The 19,761-nt window shown below is 36.9% G+C and overlaps 7 protein-coding genes across 7 annotated transcripts; 3 read left to right on the forward strand and 4 right to left on the reverse strand.

Annotated features, from left to right (window-relative positions):
- The first annotated feature begins 62 nt into the window (after positions 1–62).
- EV154DRAFT_435890 (MBOAT, membrane-bound O-acyltransferase family-domain-containing protein) lies at positions 63–1,691 on the forward strand. Its single transcript, XM_051596807.1, has 2 exons — positions 63–957; positions 1,028–1,691. The coding sequence occupies exons 1-2, from the start codon at positions 87–89 to the stop codon at positions 1,600–1,602; spliced, it is 1,446 nt and encodes a 481-aa protein (XP_051462282.1). The 5' UTR covers positions 63–86; the 3' UTR covers positions 1,603–1,691.
- On the reverse strand, positions 1,652–4,644 carry EV154DRAFT_494019 (Sec1-like protein). The gene is made up of 10 exons (XM_051599855.1): positions 4,456–4,644; positions 4,266–4,387; positions 3,943–4,198; positions 3,784–3,885; positions 3,617–3,726; positions 3,399–3,557; positions 2,837–3,343; positions 2,685–2,773; positions 2,177–2,627; positions 1,652–2,114 (listed from the first exon to the last, which is right to left on the reverse strand). The coding sequence occupies exons 3-10, from the start codon at positions 4,172–4,174 to the stop codon at positions 1,680–1,682; spliced, it is 2,085 nt and encodes a 694-aa protein (XP_051462283.1). The 5' UTR covers positions 4,175–4,198; positions 4,266–4,387; positions 4,456–4,644; the 3' UTR covers positions 1,652–1,679.
- EV154DRAFT_412441 (uncharacterized protein) lies at positions 4,215–4,388 on the reverse strand (the record flags this gene model as incomplete). The annotated part of the gene is made up of 1 exon (XM_051595512.1): positions 4,215–4,388. A coding segment is annotated over one exon (174 nt), but the record flags the coding sequence as incomplete, so codon positions are not given.
- A 1,759-nt stretch (positions 4,645–6,403) lies between the features above and the next one.
- Positions 6,404–7,743, reverse strand: EV154DRAFT_412559 (uncharacterized protein; the record flags this gene model as incomplete). The annotated part of the gene is made up of 5 exons (XM_051595516.1): positions 6,404–6,775; positions 6,896–7,261; positions 7,340–7,393; positions 7,454–7,549; positions 7,615–7,743. 5 exons carry the CDS (start codon positions 7,741–7,743, stop codon positions 6,404–6,406), a joined length of 1,017 nt encoding a protein of 338 aa, XP_051462285.1.
- Positions 7,744–8,914: 1,171 nt separating this feature from the next.
- On the forward strand, positions 8,915–12,177 carry EV154DRAFT_412644 (peptidase family M1-domain-containing protein; the record flags this gene model as incomplete). The annotated part of the gene is made up of 10 exons (XM_051595519.1): positions 8,915–9,069; positions 9,148–9,237; positions 9,300–9,476; positions 9,541–9,604; positions 9,673–10,092; positions 10,162–10,677; positions 10,740–10,837; positions 10,904–11,233; positions 11,301–11,825; positions 11,886–12,177. 10 exons carry the CDS (start codon positions 8,915–8,917, stop codon positions 12,175–12,177), a joined length of 2,667 nt encoding a protein of 888 aa, XP_051462286.1.
- Positions 12,178–12,249: 72 nt separating this feature from the next.
- EV154DRAFT_558931 (uncharacterized protein) lies at positions 12,250–13,368 on the forward strand (the record flags this gene model as incomplete). The annotated part of the gene is made up of 3 exons (XM_051605516.1): positions 12,250–12,415; positions 12,474–13,256; positions 13,313–13,368. The coding sequence occupies 3 exons, from the start codon at positions 12,250–12,252 to the stop codon at positions 13,366–13,368; spliced, it is 1,005 nt and encodes a 334-aa protein (XP_051462287.1).
- Positions 13,369–14,939: 1,571 nt separating this feature from the next.
- EV154DRAFT_297703 (uncharacterized protein) lies at positions 14,940–16,010 on the reverse strand. The gene has a single exon (XM_051594839.1). It carries the CDS (start codon positions 15,924–15,926, stop codon positions 15,117–15,119), a length of 810 nt encoding a protein of 269 aa, XP_051462288.1. The 5' UTR covers positions 15,927–16,010; the 3' UTR covers positions 14,940–15,116.
- Between the last annotated feature and the right edge of the window lie 3,751 nt (positions 16,011–19,761).

Genomic DNA, 19,761 nt, shown 5'->3' on the forward strand with positions numbered 1-19,761 from the left:
TTTTTTTTGTTTTTTTGTTAAAAATGGGAGGGGGGTGCAACGTACAAAGGTTTTTTCTTTCCCCAATTCTTTTTTTGTAATTTTAAATGAATCCTATTACAGGGTTGTTGAGTCATTTGACGGGAGTACCTGAAGCAACACTTCGGTTAGTATTCACAGTGTTACTGGGATACCCCGTAGCTGTTTTTTACAACAAGAAATTCGAAAAGGAAGGACAGTCAACCGCCGATCAACGTAACCAGTATATTCTTTTATCTGGACTTGCACTCAATTTCTTTTTCAACGGTATCACCATTTATCACTCACTTTTGACGATTACTGTGAGTTGGGCCATCTGTTTTGTGGCAGGAGAGACCATGGGAGACCGTAAGTTGGCCGCTGGTGGTGTTTGGATTTTCAACGCACTTTATTTATTATTGGGTTACTACTTTATGCAAACCGATGATTATGATATTACCTGGACCATGACCCAATGTATCTTGTGTCTTCGTATGATGGGTTTTGGCTTTGATTATTACGATGGTCGCAAAAATCAAGGCGAAATACAGAAATCATCGGCTCCCTTGCCTTTGTCTTTCCAGGCCGATACCCCCTTGGCCACTTTGCCCGATATTCAACACTTTTTAGCCTACGCCATGTTTCCTTCCGCTTTCCTTGTCGGCCCTCAATTCTCTTACTCACTTTACAACAAGTGGATTCATAACGAGGCTGTTAATTCAATGACATCCGAACAAAGGGAAGAACGGGATCGCGCCCAACAACTTTATATTTGGCGCTCCGCTATTCTGGCCATCATCTACTTGGGCTTGCAACAAACTGTTGGTGCCACTTATTCCACCTCGTATTTATTGACAGACGAATTCAATTCGTTCTGTTTTGTTAAGCGTTTATTTATCCTTCTTTTGGCCGGCAAATTCGCTTTTAACAAGTACATCGGTATTTGGTTACTTACTGAAGGTAACACAGGATTATTATTTTTTGGTATTTTCTGGGGATTTGGGTTTAACAAAACCTTTTTTTTTTTCAGGTGCTTCGGCAACATTTGGTATTTCATATGAAGGTGTCGATAATGAGGGTCACGCATCATTTGCTGGTTTACCCAACGCATTGCCCTCTCGCTATGAGACCGCTACCTCCATTGACCATGTGATTGAGGCTTTCAACATCAATACTAACCTCTGGTCCAAATACTATGTATTTAAGCGACTCAAGTTCCTTGGTAACAAGGAAGCATCTCAATTCGGTACTTTAGCGTTCTTAGCTATCTGGCACGGTTTCCATTGGATGTATTTCATTACATTTGCACTTGAATTTTTATACGTGCAATGTGAATTGGTGCTTCGTAAGCGACTTTCACCTCTTGTCCAAGTTTATACCAAGAAGAACGATATTCTTTTCCATGTTTGGAAGGTCGTGGCTTGGTTCACCTGTCAATTCACGATCACCTATGCCGTGGTTGGCTTTGAATTACTCAAGTTGAATAAGGCCTGGGCTGCTTACAAGAGTGTTTATTTCATTGGTCATCTTCCTATTGTCTTGATTCTTGCTGCCAATGCTTACTTGCCAAAGCCAAGAACTGCCGTAGCTAAGAAACAACAATAGACAATTTTTTTTTTTTTTTGAGAGAAAAAAAATTAAGAAAATCCATAGAAAATAATAAAAAATGTATATAAAATTTATTATCCAAATAATCTAGCTGCTAATCCCTTCTTCTTCTTCTTCTTTTCAACATGCTCTTCAGGTGTAACGGAACCGTTACTCATTTTATCTAACGACATACTCGAACTCTTATTGCTCAAGGAAGATGGCGAACTGATATGCATATGTGACATGAGCGAAGCTGTCTTACTTGTAGACGAGTCATTACGTTGGATTTGTGGCGGTGCAGGAGCTACATACGGTGCAATGATGGAGTGTGGTGAAGGCACAGGTAATTGAAGATGACCCAAATGTTCAATAAAGGTTTTAGGACGCAATAATTCGGTACTTCCTATAAAAACATCACGGTTATAGGTTTCGCCAATCTCATACGCAGATCTTATTTCAGAGTAAGTAACACCGCCAACCACAAAGACAATTAATTTCGCACCGTGTGTAGGTATACGAGGTGATCCCTATAATTCTATGATATTAGCCCCATTTTTTTTTTCGTTAAATATTCGTCAAATGCACTTACTGAAGTGCTGTTGGTACGTTTGGACCAGGTCGGTTTCGTGGTACGTAATGAAACACCACTGGATGGCATACCACCTTGACCTGGTGGAGCGCCATGATCTTCTGAAGGCTCCATATCCGACTGCCTAGTAAATGTAAACTGTTTGGGATCCAAGGTGTTGGATAGATGAGCATCCATGACCTTTTTTAATGTAGGCACATAACGCGATAATTCAAAAGGTGATTCCTCATCCTTGGATTTTTTTTGTCTTCTCTTTTTTTGTAAAAAGTTGGTTTTCTCGGGTTGACGAATACGTGTAAGCTTGACACCAATTAAAGGTAAATTATTGACGGCGTCTCTGTATTCTCCCTTTAATTTGGCATGTTCTATTAATTTTCGCTTGTCGTCTTCAAAGATACCTCCTTCTTTCCATATAATATACAACATGAGTAAACGTGCCTTGTCTGCAGGACTAATAAAGTATGTTAGTACCTAGTCAGATGCGAAATCTGTCTCTTGCTACTCTCACCTCATATGGGGATCATCTAATAATGGCACCATATCCAATACAATGGTTTTTGGTGTTTCACCATCTGCAGTTTCACCCGTCACCATATTCTAATCTAAATTAAGTATTTTGTTTCTCTCTCGCTCTCTCCATCCTTGTACCTATCCATTTACCTGCTCTAAATTTCCAACCGAGTTCAACTTGTGTCTTTCAAAAAATGACATACATTCCTGCGCAATACTGAGATGAGCAGAATACTTTGCCTTTAAATCTTGAAATTGAGGAAGATTCGTCAACATTTCTTTCATGTCCTTTAAACTCTTTGTAGAATCTTTGGGTGGTTCTGTGGATCGATCATTGGTAGCTGCCTTATTTTGGGATAAAAACTCATTGAATTTCTCAACGAGATGGTTTGTGCATTCGGCGATATGCATGTGTCGAATGGATTTATACACGTTATCCTCTTCATCCAACACGACGTCTTTGGAATCCATCGATCCATCGGCTTGAGTGTACTCGTAGCTGTATTTGACCCCCGTATGATTCTCGGTTTCTTCCACAGGAAGTAAATCGTTGATCATGGCTTGATAGGTGAATTCATGCAATAAGGGTGCTGCAGGGTCAATCGAACGATCCACAATTAATAACGTTGCTCTTGGTTGAGGAGGTTGACGTGGAGGCTTTTTATATATAAAGGTCAGTTGTATCTAAATATGGACTTGGAAAGATACTTACGGGAAAGTTGGGATTTAATCGACAGAATCCATCCACTTCTTGTTGAACAATATGTGCTAATTTTCCAGCTGGTGAACCTTGGGGATGAATATCGCCTTCTGAATGTGCCTGATATCGAATAATGGGATCTTCGCCTAATGTAGCACATACCGAAAGTAACTTTTCAAAAAAAGAAAATGAATCACATGTTTTCTTGAAGTAAAAAAAGGTGGGCTTACTTGTTTTGCGGTGACTCGTAATGATTCGTCAGGGTCGGCTCGAGGATCCCTTCCAAAGACTGATAAAAAGCTAGTGACAGGATCGACAGTGAATACAGAAGATTCGGAAACTAATCAATTCATGTATTTATCAGCATTTGGTATGTGATTTTTATAATTGTAATTACCCATGAAATCAACGTAAAGTTCCTTCAAACTTTGAATATATTCTGCTGCACCTGTTGACTTCAATCTCTTGTTAAGCTCTTCAAACAATTGATCATTTAAACCTATCACAGAAAGAGTCAGGGGGGATAATTTGTAAATTGTGTAATGATCTTCCGTACCACTTGTAAAATGAACATGAGCTGCTTTGTAAGTAGGTGTCCTTGAAAAATCATCCACCAATCGCAAGATAGATTCACGACAAGGTGTCAAAAAATAAATGGCTTCCAAAGTAGGATAAGGTTGACGTCTCTTTTCGATGTTTTCTACCACTACAACAACAAAAAAATAATCGTGAGTAAAGGGAAAAGGAGAGAGGGACAAGAGAAGGGGAGAGGGGCGGTTATTTTGCATGCAATTTTCTTATTTACGTGTGACCTAGAGTATTTATTTTTTAATTCATAAGCATGTCTTGTATTATCTGAAAAAAACACGGTCCACTTACGTTTTCTTCAAGAATATCATACATCTTGCACGCTGCATTCAAAATTTGTGCACTTTTGGAATCGACAACAATAATCTTCCATTTCCCCGGTGGTTGAATCGATCGGATGGAATCCATCAATCCTACATGAAATGAAAGAAGAAAGAATTGGCTTGCTTGGTCGTTTGATTATTTCAAAATAAAAACATACGCTTTCGCATAATCTCTGCAATGCCTGACATGATCTATTGATGTATAACAAAACTAACAGAAAAAAAAAGAATTAAATAATATGTGTTGTGCGTTCAAGTTATTAAAGAGAAATTGAAAAATTGGTATATTCCAACCAAACAATTCAGAATATAGAAGAAAGAAAACAGTTATTCCTTCTGCATTGGGGGACAAACCTTTTGAATAAGAAAAAAAAATGGATGTTTACTTTTGATTGGACGAGAGGGAGATTGAATTACAAAAGCAAACACGCGCACACACACTTTACATGAAAATTAAAAAATGGGTTTCGCAACCTGGTTCACATGAAACATATCCCAATCTAGACACTATGGGTTTTATTCCCTTTTGTTATATTTCTTTCTTGATTTTTTTTTATACACATTGACCTAATCATCAAGATATGGCCCTGATCACAAGCTGTTTATTGTCACTTATGGGACTCATAGACAAACCGGAATACTATGAACCCACATAAGTCTGTGGCCACAACATTCATCTGTAGGTGGCAAGCAATACATAAAATGAATATCTACTGCATCACATACCATTTGACATAATATGAATAATAAGCAATTTGTTTTATTGGATACCATTGGCACTCGGCAACATTTTTTGCATTAAAAGCTTCTTTTTTAAAAAAAGAAAAACTAACATCATTACTTTTAATCGGTTCTTACGCTGTGAAAGCTTATTTTACTGATATATAGCACCATGGTTAAAGGAATTTAAAGTATCTGGATATGGAAGGATGTATTCAATGCGTAGCCTATAAATGTTGTCACCAAGACGAGTTGTATGAGACCAGAGCTTCTATGCGTAGTGTACACTCTACCATGCACCTTATCATCCTTCATTGGTGAGAAAATTTAACCAAATGGCTTTCAGCAGCCACTTCTTATATGTTGGCCACATCCGTTTTAAGAATAACAGCGGACGTTTATCCTTTATTTGAAAACAAAAAATGGCTGATCCATTTTTTACTGTGTTTTATAACGACAGTGATCTACTTTTTACGAATAGCTCCCCATTCTTAATATGATTAAATTTAACTTTTTTCATGTCCTCATTCTTTCATTTATAATCATGAAGTAAAAGGACCGTTAAGTTTTACGTTTTCCCTTCCACTTGTAGTTCCACGCCATCTACGTGGAATTTTTCTAGTTGCTTCCTCACATAACATGATGTATATCTTGAGAATGGTTTCATAGAGTAATTTTCAGATGGGGGGACGATCGATGATCGGGACTTAATTTTAGTACTACTCTCATATATCTTTCAGTGTGGATCTGTCCTTGTTTGAAAAAAAAGTAAACAGTACAAACTTCAATTATGGGGTCCATATACTATTTAAAATATCCTTAAAAGTACATAAGGAGATGGTTTCAATGAATCGCCCAGCTTGATGTCACATTTTACAAAAAAAAAAACTAACTAAAATGTTAGCTTTATTTTTTTAAACTATCGATTTGTTTATGGAAACGGCTTAAGCTTCTATTAGTAAAACAAAGTACTCTTTTTTTTAGCTTGTTTACCCAAACAACGAAAGATGCATCAGCATCGCTTATGATTACAAGAGCATTCGCGCAAACGCACTCTTGTTTAAAAGTTTCAATCTAATTTTTTTTTTTTTTTTTGCTAATCCAGGAATAGTTAAAAAAAATTTGGCCCTTTTATTAGATGTGTCACGTACCTGGCGCCAATGCTGTCATAACAGAACGAATGACAGTACTCGTGGCGTCAGGTGATTAAAGACCACTAAATTAGAATTTCATATTTTGTGTACAACATGACAAAAAAGCTGAAACGTAGAAATGCTTTTTGGCCAATGCTAAAAAAACAAAAACAAAAACATTTGTTTATAACAGATTATATATTATTATTTATTATGAATAAAGTACATTTTTTTTATATATATCACTGATAAATCAATTATCGTGCTTTGTTTCTTGTTGCTTATGGGCATTGGATAAAATAGAGCTTTTTCTGGCTCGTAATTGATCCAAATAAGCCGTATTGATAAAATATTCGCTCAAGATAATTTCAAGCTCTTCCACACGGTTAGATAATTCCGTGGTTCTTTCCTCCCACGGATTGGCTTGTTGCTTTTGAAGTAATGCGCCCTGGTTCACTTGCGTTGCATCATCACTCCTGCTCGTACTACCACTCGCTGTGTTATAATGAGGTGGGAGCGCAGGTGGTTGAAGAGGTAACTGAGGTGATTGATACATGATCTCAGCCGTTCCATGGCGTGGTAAAGGCGACAATGGGATATCATTATATTGTTTATCATCCTCATTCTGTTGTCCTCCCTGTGTACCTGAAGAAGTTCGTTTGTCCGTGTCCAACAAATGCAATTCAGTCGAATCCACTCTGGAAAGCTTCTGCATCTGATCTGGAACCATGGTCGCATTACGCACAATCATTTGTGTCATAATCGCTTCTTTGACATCCGCTGAGGTAAATGAATCATTGCTGTTTCTCAATTTGCTACTGCGGAAAAACCATGGGATTAAGACGGAGGTGGAGAACCCCTTTTTCTTTGCGTCGCTCTTGCTGGTATGGGTATCTTGGTCCTGTTGGTACATGCCTTCCTCTTGGATGAATTTCTTGTTCATCATGTCGTGATTTCGATGCTTGCTGATAAAGACGGGTATATGATGTACGAGACCCCATGGTGTTAATCGGGTCATGCCAAATAGTAGGATATAAATGGTGGTGAGAACACCATAACAACCACCTGCTAATGCAACGGATGCAAGCAATGTATGCTGTCTAACTTCGGTCTACATGGCTGTGATTTAATATGCATGCAGAGAGATATGTCTCTTTTTTTTTTTGTTTCATGTGTACATCCGTCTTACCTTGATATCAATTGTTCCTTGGGATAATTGTACTGAAAACACACCATGGTATAACTACATGTTCTCATTAGTTATTGTACAAATAAAAAAAAATCATAAGTCAGAAACACTTACACTTTTGTCGAGTGCAGGTGGAGGAGGAGTAGGTTGTTGAATTGGCCAATTATGCTGAGTATTAAGCAATGTGATGATATCAATAAAGTTGGATTTCTATCACACCAAATCATGTTAACAAGTAGAAAAATAAATAGATATGTAAAAGATTAGACACTCACAAGTCCTAATATAGTGCCTGCATCTCGAGGTCGGATAGCACGATATTTCTGCGGGCGATAAAATATACTGGAGGTGTAATTTAAAAATGAAGTGGCTCTGGATGCACCCAATTTCATGTTCGTTATCATGGTTTGCTATATTCACCAAATAATAATAATTAGATGTTTTAAAAAATGGCATGAATCAAGTCTTTGTTTCCTTCTTTACCTCCACTTCTGAAGTTCCAATGGTTTCTGGGTACCACGGGGTAAAAGAAGGATCATACAATTGAATAGCGATAGCGGGAATCGAAATGGTGGAGTAAGTCAAATTTTGTAACTCGTCGATATTCCAGTAAAAGTCAAGTCTGCGCAAAGCATCACGACTATCGTAGGAAAGACCTGTTGCCATACGATACTTTTTTCTGGATTCAAATACATAGCATTTAGATGCATCACCATTGGCTCCGGGACGAACAAAATCTTGAAAACAATTGGGGATATCGACCATGGTCCAGTTGTAGTACATGGCACTGCATTTGACAAGCGTCATGGTGGAGTTTTGAGCACAAAATTCAACATCGGGTGTCTCAATGTCATAGGTAATTGTTTCAGACGAGATTTGGGTTAATGGTTTGTCGTTGTAGATCTATTTTTTAAAAGGTGATTAATTTTTTTGGTTGTCTTTTCCTTGTATCAAATCGGGATGGATGTATCAATAATACGTTACTAAAGCGATTAAATAGCCGCAAAAGGCTAGAAATAGAAATCCCATTGTAATGGCAGTTCCACCACGACTATACGCCAAGGCTCGGGGCTCTAAAGGCTATAATACAAAAGATTATCAGCATGATCAAGGTGGGAAAAGTACAATGTATTTACTCTTCTGTAACAAGCTTCCCCAATAAAATGCATAGAACAACAATATGTGAACAAGTACTGAAAAAAAAAAAAAAAAAAAAAATAGAAAAGAGAAAGAGATTGCAAGATTAAACCTAAATTTTTTTTTGATCTGATTTTACTTTTATATGTACTAGGCTGCGCCTCAAACTCTATTTTTATGATATTCCAAGTACGCCAAACATGCAAACAATAATGCAAAAACGTCTTGACTATAGAAAAAAAAAATAACACCAACGTTTTTACCGTCAAAAAAGAAAAAAGCTGTAGCTCTCCTTTTTAGTTTTTTTTTTTTTCTATTTTTTCTTTTCTTTCTAACCCAAAAATGAATGAAAAGGATATAAAGGATCCTGATAGATTAAATCCAAAAAAAAATGTATCCCTTTGGAAACGCTATACTTTATGGCTTCTGGTACCTGTCATGTTGGCCCTGTACTATAGCCAAGATAAGACCGTGTTGGCCCAAATAAAACACGAAAGACAAATTTTACCCACCCAAGTCAAACCTGTTCATTACGACCTCAACCTAACTCCCGATCTTACGGCATTTGTCTACAAGGGTCTAGTCAAAGTGGAGTAAAGTATAAGTGACGCGTCCTTCCCCTTTGACCCTTTTCTTAAAAACCTCTCTCTCTCTTTTTTTTCTCCGTGTAGTTTAAATGTCCTCAATGAAACCAATACTATTATTCTTAACGCTAATGAATTAGTTATTGACTCTGCCAACGTAACCATAAATGACACAAGGTAAATTGAATTCCCTCCCTTCACGTGCAATGTTACTCAATTTGTACAAAAAAAAACTCTAGTTATGCCGCTCTGGACATCCAATATGATAACAAGACGGATCAAGTCAGCTTGGCTTTTGAACATGCATTAGAAAAATCTTCCACTGTCCAATTATCTATCCAGTTTCAAGGTGTCTTGAATGACCACATGAGTGGATTCTATAGATCTTCCTTTAAAGATAAAAACGGTGACACCAAGTAATCCTGTCCCTCAATTAAAGAAAGCAAACGGGTCACTCAAAAGTTTTTTTTAAAATTTTAGATATTTAGCAACAACACAATTTGAAGCAACAGATGCACGCAGAGCATTTCCTTGTTGGGATGAGGTAAGTAATAAAAAAAAGTAGCCCGATATTTTTAATCGCGTATAAATTAACTCTTCCCCATTTTGTAGCCTTCGCTAAAAGCCACTTTTGATGTCACCCTCAATGTACCATCCGACCTTACCGCGTTATCCAATATGGACGTAATCTCCGATACTCCTTCCAGTAACGGTCTCAAGACGGTAAAATATGCCACTACGCCACGCATGAGCACCTATCTCTTGGCATTCATCGTGGGTCCCTTTGAATACATTGAAGGTTTTACCTCCGGTGAATACAATGGTCGTCCCATAAAAACCAGAGTCTATACTTTACCAGGCCTCTCCGAACAAGGAAGGCATGCCCTAAATGTCGGCATGGAAACGCTAGAGTATTTTGCCAAAGTCTTTGATTTACCTTATCCTTTACCAAAACTTGATATGGTTGCTATACCAGATTTCGATGCGGGTGCTATGGAGAATTGGGGCTTGGTAACCTTTCGGACAACTGCCGTAAGTTTTGGAGTGATTTTCTTTTTCCATTCTATTATTTCGTCTCACTCTCCTTTTTTTATATTTTAGCTCTTGTACGACGATAATAACTCTGCGTTTATTACAAAGAGATCTACAGCGTACACGGTCGCACATGAATTGGCCCATCAATGGTTTGGCAATCTCGTCACGATGGAATGGTGGGACCATCTGTGGTTAAATGAAGGCTTTGCCACTTGGGTCGGTTGGTTTGCCATTGACCATATCTTTCCGGACTGGCAAGTATGGACCATGTTTGCCACGCAAAATATGCAAGATGCACTCAGTTTGGACGGTTTACGTTCTTCTCATCCTGTCGAAGTCGCTGTCAATGATCCATCTGAAATCCATCAAATCTTTGACTCCATCTCCTATTTAAAGGGCGCTAGTGTCATTCGTATGGTCAATTCTTGGTTAACCACAAAAACTTTCTTGACAGGGATTCATCAGTATTTGGGTCAGCATCGCTTAGCCAATGCCGCTACCCAAGATTTATGGGCGGCTCTTAGTCAAGAAGCCGGTAAAAATGTGTCGGAATTCATGAACACATGGACACAGAAAACAGGTGTACGTAAAAGCTCTTACTTTTTTTTCTTGTTTACATACTTAACTTTTTCTTGTTGATTTAGTATCCTATCTTGAATGTTTCCTTGAGTGATCCTCAAACTCTACTTGTCACACAATCCCGTTACCTTTTAACCGGCGATTTAGCACAAGAAGAAGACAGGTAATTTTTTTTTTTTTTTTTTTTTTTGTGCGTGTCCATCACCTCACACAAACAAAATAATTTTAGTACTACCTGGTGGGTCCCATTACGTGTCAAAGTACCCGGTAAAGTAGAAGATTTTACTCTAAAAGAAAAATCCCAAACATTTGCCGTACCCGTGGATGCACCTCTTAAACTCAATAAGGGCCAAACCTCTCTTTATCGCGTCAATTACTCTTCCGAACTGATGTCAAGACTCATTCACGAGTTAAAAAAACCAGACAATGGCATTTTATCCGAACCCACGGACCGTGCTGGTATCATTTCCGATTTAGCCGTCCTCAGTCGCAGTGGTGAACAATCAACCGTGACCTTTTTAGACGCAGCCAAAGAATTCAAGAACGAAAAAAATTACTTGTAAAGCATCCAATCTGTAGAAATAATTTTATATTGCATCACCCATTGATTTTTTTTTTTATTGTAGTGTCTTGTCAGAACTCAGTGTCCAATTATCTATTGTCGCTAATCTATGGGAAGGCTATCCCGAAATCAAACCTCGACTTCAGGACCTCCGTCGTCAACTTTTTGCTCCTCTCGCGCAAGAACTCGGCTGGGAAGTAAAGGAAGGAGAACCCGAACTAGACAAGCTATTACGTGTTCTCGTCTTGAACGAAGCAGGTTTGGCCGGTGATCCAACTATCATCCAGGAAGCCACAACACGTTACGGACAATTTATGGAGGGTCAACACAGTGTCATCTCGCCCGATTTAAGACACGTTGTCTATCGCATCATGTTGAAGGAAGCTGCTAATGCGCAAGAGGAAGACAAGATCTGGGAAGAAATCTTTGGTATTTACAACGATGAGAGTTTTACTATGGATCAACGCGTTGTTGCGCTTCAATCATTGGGAAGTACCATCAAGACACAAGGAGTCATTGATAAAACCATGGCACTTGTCTTGAATGAAAAGGAGATTCGTACACAAGATGCATCCGTCTTCTTTCGAGCGTAAGTCTTTTTTATTTTTAAATAATTGGGGGGATCATGCATTGACTTTTATTTTTCTAGATTGGGCTTGAATTACAAGGCGCGTGAACCATTGATCCAATTTTTCGAAACAAACTATGACAAGATCTTTCAACGATTTTCTAAATCCATGGGCGCTTTGGGCACCTCTGTGAATAACATGATTTCAAACGTAAACGACATGAACCGTATCAACCAATTGGAAACTTTCTTCCAATCCAAAGATACCCGTGAATATTCTCGTAGCTTAAACGGTGGTCTTGAAAAAGCCAAAGTAAACGCTGCTCAAATTCAAAGAGAGCATAGTGATTTATTGAAATGGGCCGCCCAGTAATAAAATAAAATAAATTCATTGTGCCCCTCCTTTTTTTTTACTTGCACGTATCTTTTTTTTTATTAACACATAATGACCATTGAAAAAGCAGTGTCTTGGAATAATGTCTACGAAACTTGGAGACACCATTTTTATAATTTAGGTGATGAGGAAGCGAAAAACGGCTTCAATGCTTTTTTTGATCCAAAAAACTTCTTTGCACCTCATTCACCTACTATTGGTATGCCATTAGCTTTAGGTAATCTCTCTCTTTTCATTTTATTCGTCATAACTTTGAAGCTCATCTTTTTAACAAGGTATATCGCAGGTCGATGGTCGTTATGAAGTAGTCATGGGCCTACACATTTGCGAACAATTAATCGAATTCCTTCGCGAAAAACTTCCTTGTACCCCTTTACCCACCTTATCCAACCTCAGTCCTGCAAAATACGAAATTATCGAACGATTCGAAGCCACGCATAACGAAATTCTGCAACGCACACATCAAAAGGCCAAAAAAAGAAACAAGGCCCGCACCAAGCTTATGGACGCTAAAAAACTCTCTGCCTTGGCTCGTACCCTTGTGCACGGCGGGAAATACGTGCTTGTCAGTATCGATATTGAGGCCTATGAGATGGATCATAGCATCCTACTGGAAATCGGCTGGAGTATGTATGATGCTGCCTCTGATCGTTTCCTAGATCAGCATTATGCCATGGATACCTATAAACATTTAACCAATGGAAAATTTGTCAGTGATCAACGTATGCGTTTTAACTTTGGCACCACTGTTTGGTGTTCGTTGAAACAAGCGCTGAAAGAATTAAGAAAGGATCTGGATTGGGCTGTGGCGAGAGACGGCGGATTTGTCCTCGTTGGACATGGTTTAGATAGCGATATCAAGTATCTACTCCAACAAAAGTTTAAATGGCCTACGGCGGATGGATCAGAGACTTTGTCTGTGGAGGAGTCAGCTCATGTCGCTATATTAAACACCGATGTCATTTATGCAGCTTCCATTAATGACCTTCATAACCCTCCTTCTCTAGGAAAGACCATGGATCTACTAGACATTGAGAATTGGAATTTGCATAACGCAGGTAAAATACAAGAAAGAAAGAAAAGAATGGAAAGAAGATTAATAGAAACTCTTTAGGAAATGACGCTCACTATACATTGCTTCTCTTGATGAAACTTGTGAATAAGAAATAAAAATACATCACATGTTCTTTATTCATACAATGGGTGGGTTACAAACTGTGTGCCACACTAGCCAAAAAAAAATGGAAATGATGATTGGGTGGGTAAAGCATGATTTTAAGCTCCCAAATGTGGTTTAGAGCACGTATATGAAAAAAATAAAATAAAAAATAAATTTAATTTGTGTGTTGTGGCCCATCTTTTTTTTTTCTTTTTTTACTGCAAATATAATTAGGAATTTGGGCAATTTAAAATAAACTAGATGGACGCATTAGGAGATATGCCGTGTTACATTATACCATGGTTACGAATGTCAACGTGGAAAAACACATGTGCGTCTTGGTAATAGGGTCGCACATATAATAAGAATGACATACAGTGATTGGTCTATTGAGAGAACAATAGTGATGTCCCCCACTGGAAAATCGATGTTATATCTAAAAGAGAGAATGAAAGAGAGAGAGCGAGTATCCCCTTGTGCTAGGTTACATCTGTAGGCCCAATGAAGGGCTTGGCAAATAGATGGGTGGTACAGTCTTTGACAACATGGACAATGTATTCTTCCATCAAATTGGAGTTTTTTTATCTCGATTCTAAATTGTCAGATACAATCGTGCTTAATGACCCCTTTATTTTTTTTTGGCTTGTACGCAGGGAACTAGTCATATACGCACTGTTTAATGTACAAACTAATTACTTTCAAATTAACTACAGATTATATTTCATTTATTTATCTTTTTTTTTTTAAAAAAAAAAAAAAAATCGTGTGTGGGACCCCATCATCCTTTGTCGGGTGCACACCGTCTTTTTTTGCTTTCTCATATTTACACTCCTTTCCCCGGCGGAATCCTGCTTTTAGTGTCTTATCTTTTTTATACACAATGTCGGCTAAACCCCTTCTCTTCTCTTATTTCAATTTAAAACAACTCATCCAGCCATGGACGGAAGGGGTTGTAAAAAAAAAAAAAGAGCCTGGGAATTGGTGTTTAAGAAAATTCATACAACGCTTAAACCAATCGATATAAAACATGAGTTACAATATTTCTTTGCCAGAAATTCACTAAGCTAACGGGATGACATCTTTTTTTTTTTTTTTTTTTTTACCCCACAGATTTCTTTTCCATTGATTTAAAAAAAAAAATCCACGAGGCTGTTGCCAAAATAAACTTTAAAAAATGAAGAGGGTCATGGCGCAGAAAAGGTTTTTTTTCATGTCAAAAAAAAATTAGAATGGTTTTATGTCATCAAGACTTTATATAGAAAAAATGGGGATAAAAAAGGCGATAATGAGTGGAGAAGAGGGTTATAATAAGCTACTATCATTTTAAATAATATAATAAAAAAAAAGGTGGAAACCAAAAAGGGTTCATAAAAATAAAGGGGGAGAAAGGATTCATAGGTTGGCATAGAAAAAGGTGTTTAAAAATAAAAGGGATTCATAATGGTTTTTAAAAAGAAAAAGTATATATACATTTTTTGGTTTTCGGTAATGGTAGCAGCTTGGAAAGATGTGGGTGTGGGTGTGACATGACTGAGATGTTGTTTGAAAGATAAAAAAAAGTGTAGATTGAAATAATAATAAAAAAAAGTCTAAAGTTGAGTGTGTGTGTGTGTGTGTGTGTGTGTGTTTGGGTGATATATGTTGTATTTTTTTTTGTAGTTTAAAGAATTTGGGTTGTTTTTTTGATGTTTTTGGTGTTTTTTGTGATTTATAAGAAGCGATATAGATATATAATGATGTTTTCCAAAGTAGGTGAAATTTAACTGATGGTGATGGGATATGCATTTCTTGTTGTATTAGTGGGAACAGGAAAAGGAGAAGGTCTTGTGAAAAAGGAATTTTCAAAAGGTGGAGAATGGGCAGGCCAAGATGAATATCTATCAGAATAACCAGCATGATGAAACTGAGGTAATTTTTGTTGCTCGTAGTGATGGGTATAAGAATTGGCTTGTGCTTGTTGATAGTGATGAAGAGGGCGGAATGCAATAGGAGCAACCATAGGTGGTGATGAACAACGATAGTCCATAGAGGGACTAGTAGGCGAATCTTCGGAATCACAACTAGTAGCAGGTGAATAAGGTGATGTGACTTTAGATAGATTGAAAGTTTTCCACTGAGGATCATGGCATCTCTGATGTCTGGATAAAGTGGTTTTACGAGTAAATGATTTTCCACACTCTTGAACATCACAGACATAGGGACGCTTACCCGTATGTGTACGACGATGTCTGGCTAAAGAAGATGAATCACTGAATGATTTTCCACAACTTTCATATTCACACACATGAGGTCTCTCTCCCGTATGCGTACGATAATGAACAGTCAAAGCAGATCGTTGAATGAACTGCTTTCCACAACCGAGCCATTCACAGTGATAAGGGCGTTCTCCTGTATGAATTCGTTTATGTCGAGAAAGATCGGAGCGTCTGGAAAAACGTTTGGTGCATTCATCCCAAGTGCATACATAAGGCTTATCAGATGGATGATTTATAGTGGTAAAATTGCAAGAAGGTGTTTCGTATTTGCACTCTGCCTGATCATGTGTATTAAGTAAATTGCGAATATCCATAATTATAAGAGTCGTTTTATCGTTTTTTTTTAAGGTCGTATATAAGAAAGAAGGAAGAAGAAGAAGAAGAAAAAAAAAAAAAAAAGGGAAAAGATATTTCTTTTACTAAAAAATGGGGAGGGGGGCACCTTTATATACTCAATGTCACGGGAATTAAAGTTTGTGTGGGAGTTGCAAAAAAAAAAAAAAAAAAAAAAAAAAAAAAACGTAGCACACGGCTACCCGCCCTTTGAGTCACAATTCTTATTTAATAATAACCTTTTTTTTCATTCTCAATTCATTTAGGCGTCGAATAATAGCAGACACACACACACGTCAATCTCAAGTACGTGCGCACTACTGGAATTAGCTGGCTATGAAATGTCTGTCATCTAATTACACTCTATTTACAATATGACGATCCAATATTATTATTATTATTATTGCAAGGGCAGCAAAATCGGAGTTGTGTCTAGAAATGACATATCCTGTTTAGAGAGAGGGATAAGGGGGAAGGTTTGTCTTGTAAACTCGACATGAACATCCCTTGAAAATAGCCACGTTTTTTTGTGCGATAATCAAATAATCGCGTGTATTGGTGTTACCTTAATAAACAGAAAGGAAAGGGTTACTGCGAAATATGCGCAGACGTCACCTGTTTAATTAGACTCAGTACACCAAACAAAGTAACAATAGGGTTGCACCACTCTGATGCATTAGGCAAGAAGGATAATCAAGAAGGTACCTATCGGAAGCGAGGGGCACGAGCCACTACCAGGCCTATTTTCATCCCCCTACCACCTCTTCTCCTTTCTCTTCCCCTTTCTCCCACACTTGTTATTGCTATACTCTCACAGGGAGAAAAGAAAGAGAGTGAAAGCATGTACAAAAAAGATCAGAAATCCAATAAAAAAAAAATCCATTTTAAACAAAAATGCTAACCCCGCTTTCCTTTCTACATGTACACGACTGAGATGACCAGTATTGGCCAACAGTCCTCATAGTAATATAAAAATAGGCTTTAACCACTTACTGTGGAATATATCTATATTTTTTTTTTACAATCATTAAAAACTATTTTATCTCATATGAATTCCCTTTGGACATGTTTCAACGCTCGGAAAAAGTATTAGCGTATGGCGATGCCGTATGATCGGTCAAACTTTTTTATAATAGACACTAATTTACATATAAAATAAAAAAAAAGCCAATTTAATGTAACACACAAAGATTGATCTTTTGTATGACATTTGGAGATGTATCCTTTCGTCATGGCTGGTTTATCATTCGCATATTAATTTGCCATGTGGTGATCGTTATTTTGACTCCGATTTTTTTGTGTGTGCGTGCGTGCGCCCCCTCTTCTCTCTTACTCTCACTTAAAACCACCCCCGCGCGCGGTGACTATAAATAAAATATACTAAAATAAAAAATAAAATAATAAATTGAGGGCGGACCCAGAATAGTGGAACTTTTTTTTTCTTGTGTAAGTTGCGCGCGTGCGTGTGGGTGTACGTGCGTGCGTGCGTATCGCAGTTTATACTTAAAAACTATACTCACCCCACCTCCTCTTCCTCCTTCTCCAAAAGTAAGATAGAGTTGTGGTCATGTCCTACATACACTAGGCATTATTTTTAAAGCTAAACAGACAAAACCTTATCATCATCTGACCAAAAATCACCCACTTACTAACCTTCTTACAGGCATTTTGTTGACAGTTGATATAAACGGACAAAGAAAAAACTAAAAAAAACGTACGACAACATTGATTTCCCGCCAAAATAATAATAATTACAAGACTATTACCAAGTCATGCTGTAATCTTTTTTTTTTTTTAAAAAAAAAAAATGTCGATCCCTTCTTGCATAGTTACTAACAAACTGGTGGTATTAATCAACATTTAAAATTATTTCAAACGAAAATAAGCAAAATATATATATATATATTTAAATCAGCCGATTTATCTTTTTTAGCTTCTTCTCCCTTCTCCCCCGCTTCGTCGGGCGTATTCCACTCTGTTGTTTCCTATTTCACGTGTCACGGTCCATTTAATTAGACAACTGTGTGTACCTCGTATTCACACAACAACCCCATGATATGTGTGCTTGTACGCGTTTCTTTTTTTTTTACTACATTGTTCTTTAATTTTTTTTTTTTTTCATTTTCTTGGTGATGAAGATTGCAAATGCATATTACCTAATCAGATATCCAATGTCAAAAATCCCATTCTTTTTTTTTTATACCTGTTGGGGTAATATATTTCACCGTTGCCTAGATACTACCCAACAACAAACAACAAAAGGGGGTAGTCATCCGATCTGTTTAAAGTATCCACAGGGGGAGGGAAGGGTCAGTAGATCACATATTACCCATATAAGAATCTCTACCGTGAGACAATAGCATTGTTAAAACGGGTTTAAAAAAATAAAAATTAAAAACAGCGTTTATGATACAAATATGCAGAAAAAAAATAAAAAAAATAAAAATGGCGCTTTTTTACATATAGAAAAGAGGGGGTGGTCCCGGCTTTTTGGGACTTTTTTTTTAGGTTCCCGACTGAACCTTTTAAAAAAGACATAAAAAAAATCAGGTACACATTTTTAAAAAAGGAAAGTTCTACAAACAAAAGATAACAATGACGTGCATTTGTGACATGGAGAATAACGCACCGAAAAAAGTGCTTCAAATAAGAGTCATCTGTATTCTGAAATGTGTGCTCTAAACAATCCCCATTCTTAAATCACATTGTGCTCATCAAATAAACATTTCGTGTTCATGACGTCTTTTTTCTTTATTTAGGAATACCCTTTTTCTATACAAATGTACACCTTTTTTGTTCCTTTTTTTTTTTTTTTTTTTTTTTTTTTTTTTTTTACTCATTTAAAAATTTAAAACTTTACAAAGAATACTCAAATAACAAAATTTGATCTCTAATTGAAGACATACTAGTGTAAACCTCAATCTAGACACCTTTTTTAAAATTTAATAACGGGTTTATGCGAGTATCAAGTATTTTTTGCATCTTTTTGAGGCGGTTTTTTTTAAGAGAGTTGAGCAATGTTGAAAACGAGATGTAGATAAACGTAGTTACTGCTTCAGTAACGAAAGCAATTATCCTATGGGACGCCACTTCAGGCTCCATTCAAGTATATTATGTACGCTTTTCGTTTTATCAGTATAACAAAAGTCGATTGGATTCATTTTGGATGTATAGAGAAAGATGTATAGATATATGTAATTCTTCAGTAGCAAATAAGACATATATAAATATATATATATATATTATACAACTTACTTGGAAACCCAGTCTCGGTAATACTTGTCTTATAAATAATATTGATATATCTAAGCTTAATATCTCTGGATTAAACTTCCCTACCTACTGGCATGTTCCGTAAAATATTTGGAGATGTACATTAAAAATCTTCTTTTGATGATAAAGGAAAAGGCCGATAAACAACCGTCATTGAACGATCATGCGGTGTGATGTGTTGGTCTTCCTAGTGTATGTCTTACGCACTAAACTGCAATCAGGCAAAGTTATCAATAAACATATATAGATAAAAAAATTCCTCCTAGAAATTGTTGCTTCCCTTTCTTTAATCAATTTTTTTTTTTTTTTTTTTTTTGATTTTACACTAAACAATCAAACATTTATCTATATCGTATCCAATATTTTAAAACGTATGGTTATGATAAACGAAAAAAAGGGGATTTATAAATTACTTGATAAACACAAGAAGGTACATTTTAAAATTAATACCTTCATCTCCTTCACAGCCGCAGAAACCACTGACCAGCAGGGTCTTTGGTGAAAGTTGGTGGATAAAACATATCTATTGATTATTTTAAACTC

This window comes from Mucor mucedo (genome assembly GCF_025094135.1).
Source record: "Mucor mucedo strain NRRL 3635 chromosome Unknown EV154scaffold_8, whole genome shotgun sequence".
Lineage (NCBI taxonomy): Eukaryota > Fungi > Mucoromycota > Mucoromycetes > Mucorales > Mucoraceae > Mucor > Mucor mucedo.

Excerpts from the sequence above, each read along its gene's own strand:
- EV154DRAFT_435890 (XM_051596807.1), top strand. The coding sequence starts at position 87 with ATGAATCCTATTACAGGGTTGTTGAGTCATTTGACGGGAGTACCTGAA. Across the intron at positions 958-1,027 it reads TATTTGGTTACTTACTGAAG|GTGCTTCGGCAACATTTGGT; the intron begins GTAACACAGGAT and ends TTTTTTTTTCAG.
- EV154DRAFT_494019 (XM_051599855.1), bottom strand. The coding sequence starts at position 4,174 with ATGCAAAATAACCGCCCCTCTCCCCTTCTCTTGTCCCTCTCTCCTTTT. Across the intron at positions 3,344-3,398 it reads GATTAAATCCCAACTTTCCC|CCTCCACGTCAACCTCCTCA; the intron begins GTAAGTATCTTT and ends ATATATAAAAAG. Across the intron at positions 2,628-2,684 it reads TTAGATGATCCCCATATGAG|TCCTGCAGACAAGGCACGTT; the intron begins GTGAGAGTAGCA and ends ATACTTTATTAG.
- EV154DRAFT_297703 (XM_051594839.1), bottom strand. The coding sequence starts at position 15,926 with ATGGATATTCGCAATTTACTTAATACACATGATCAGGCAGAGTGCAAA.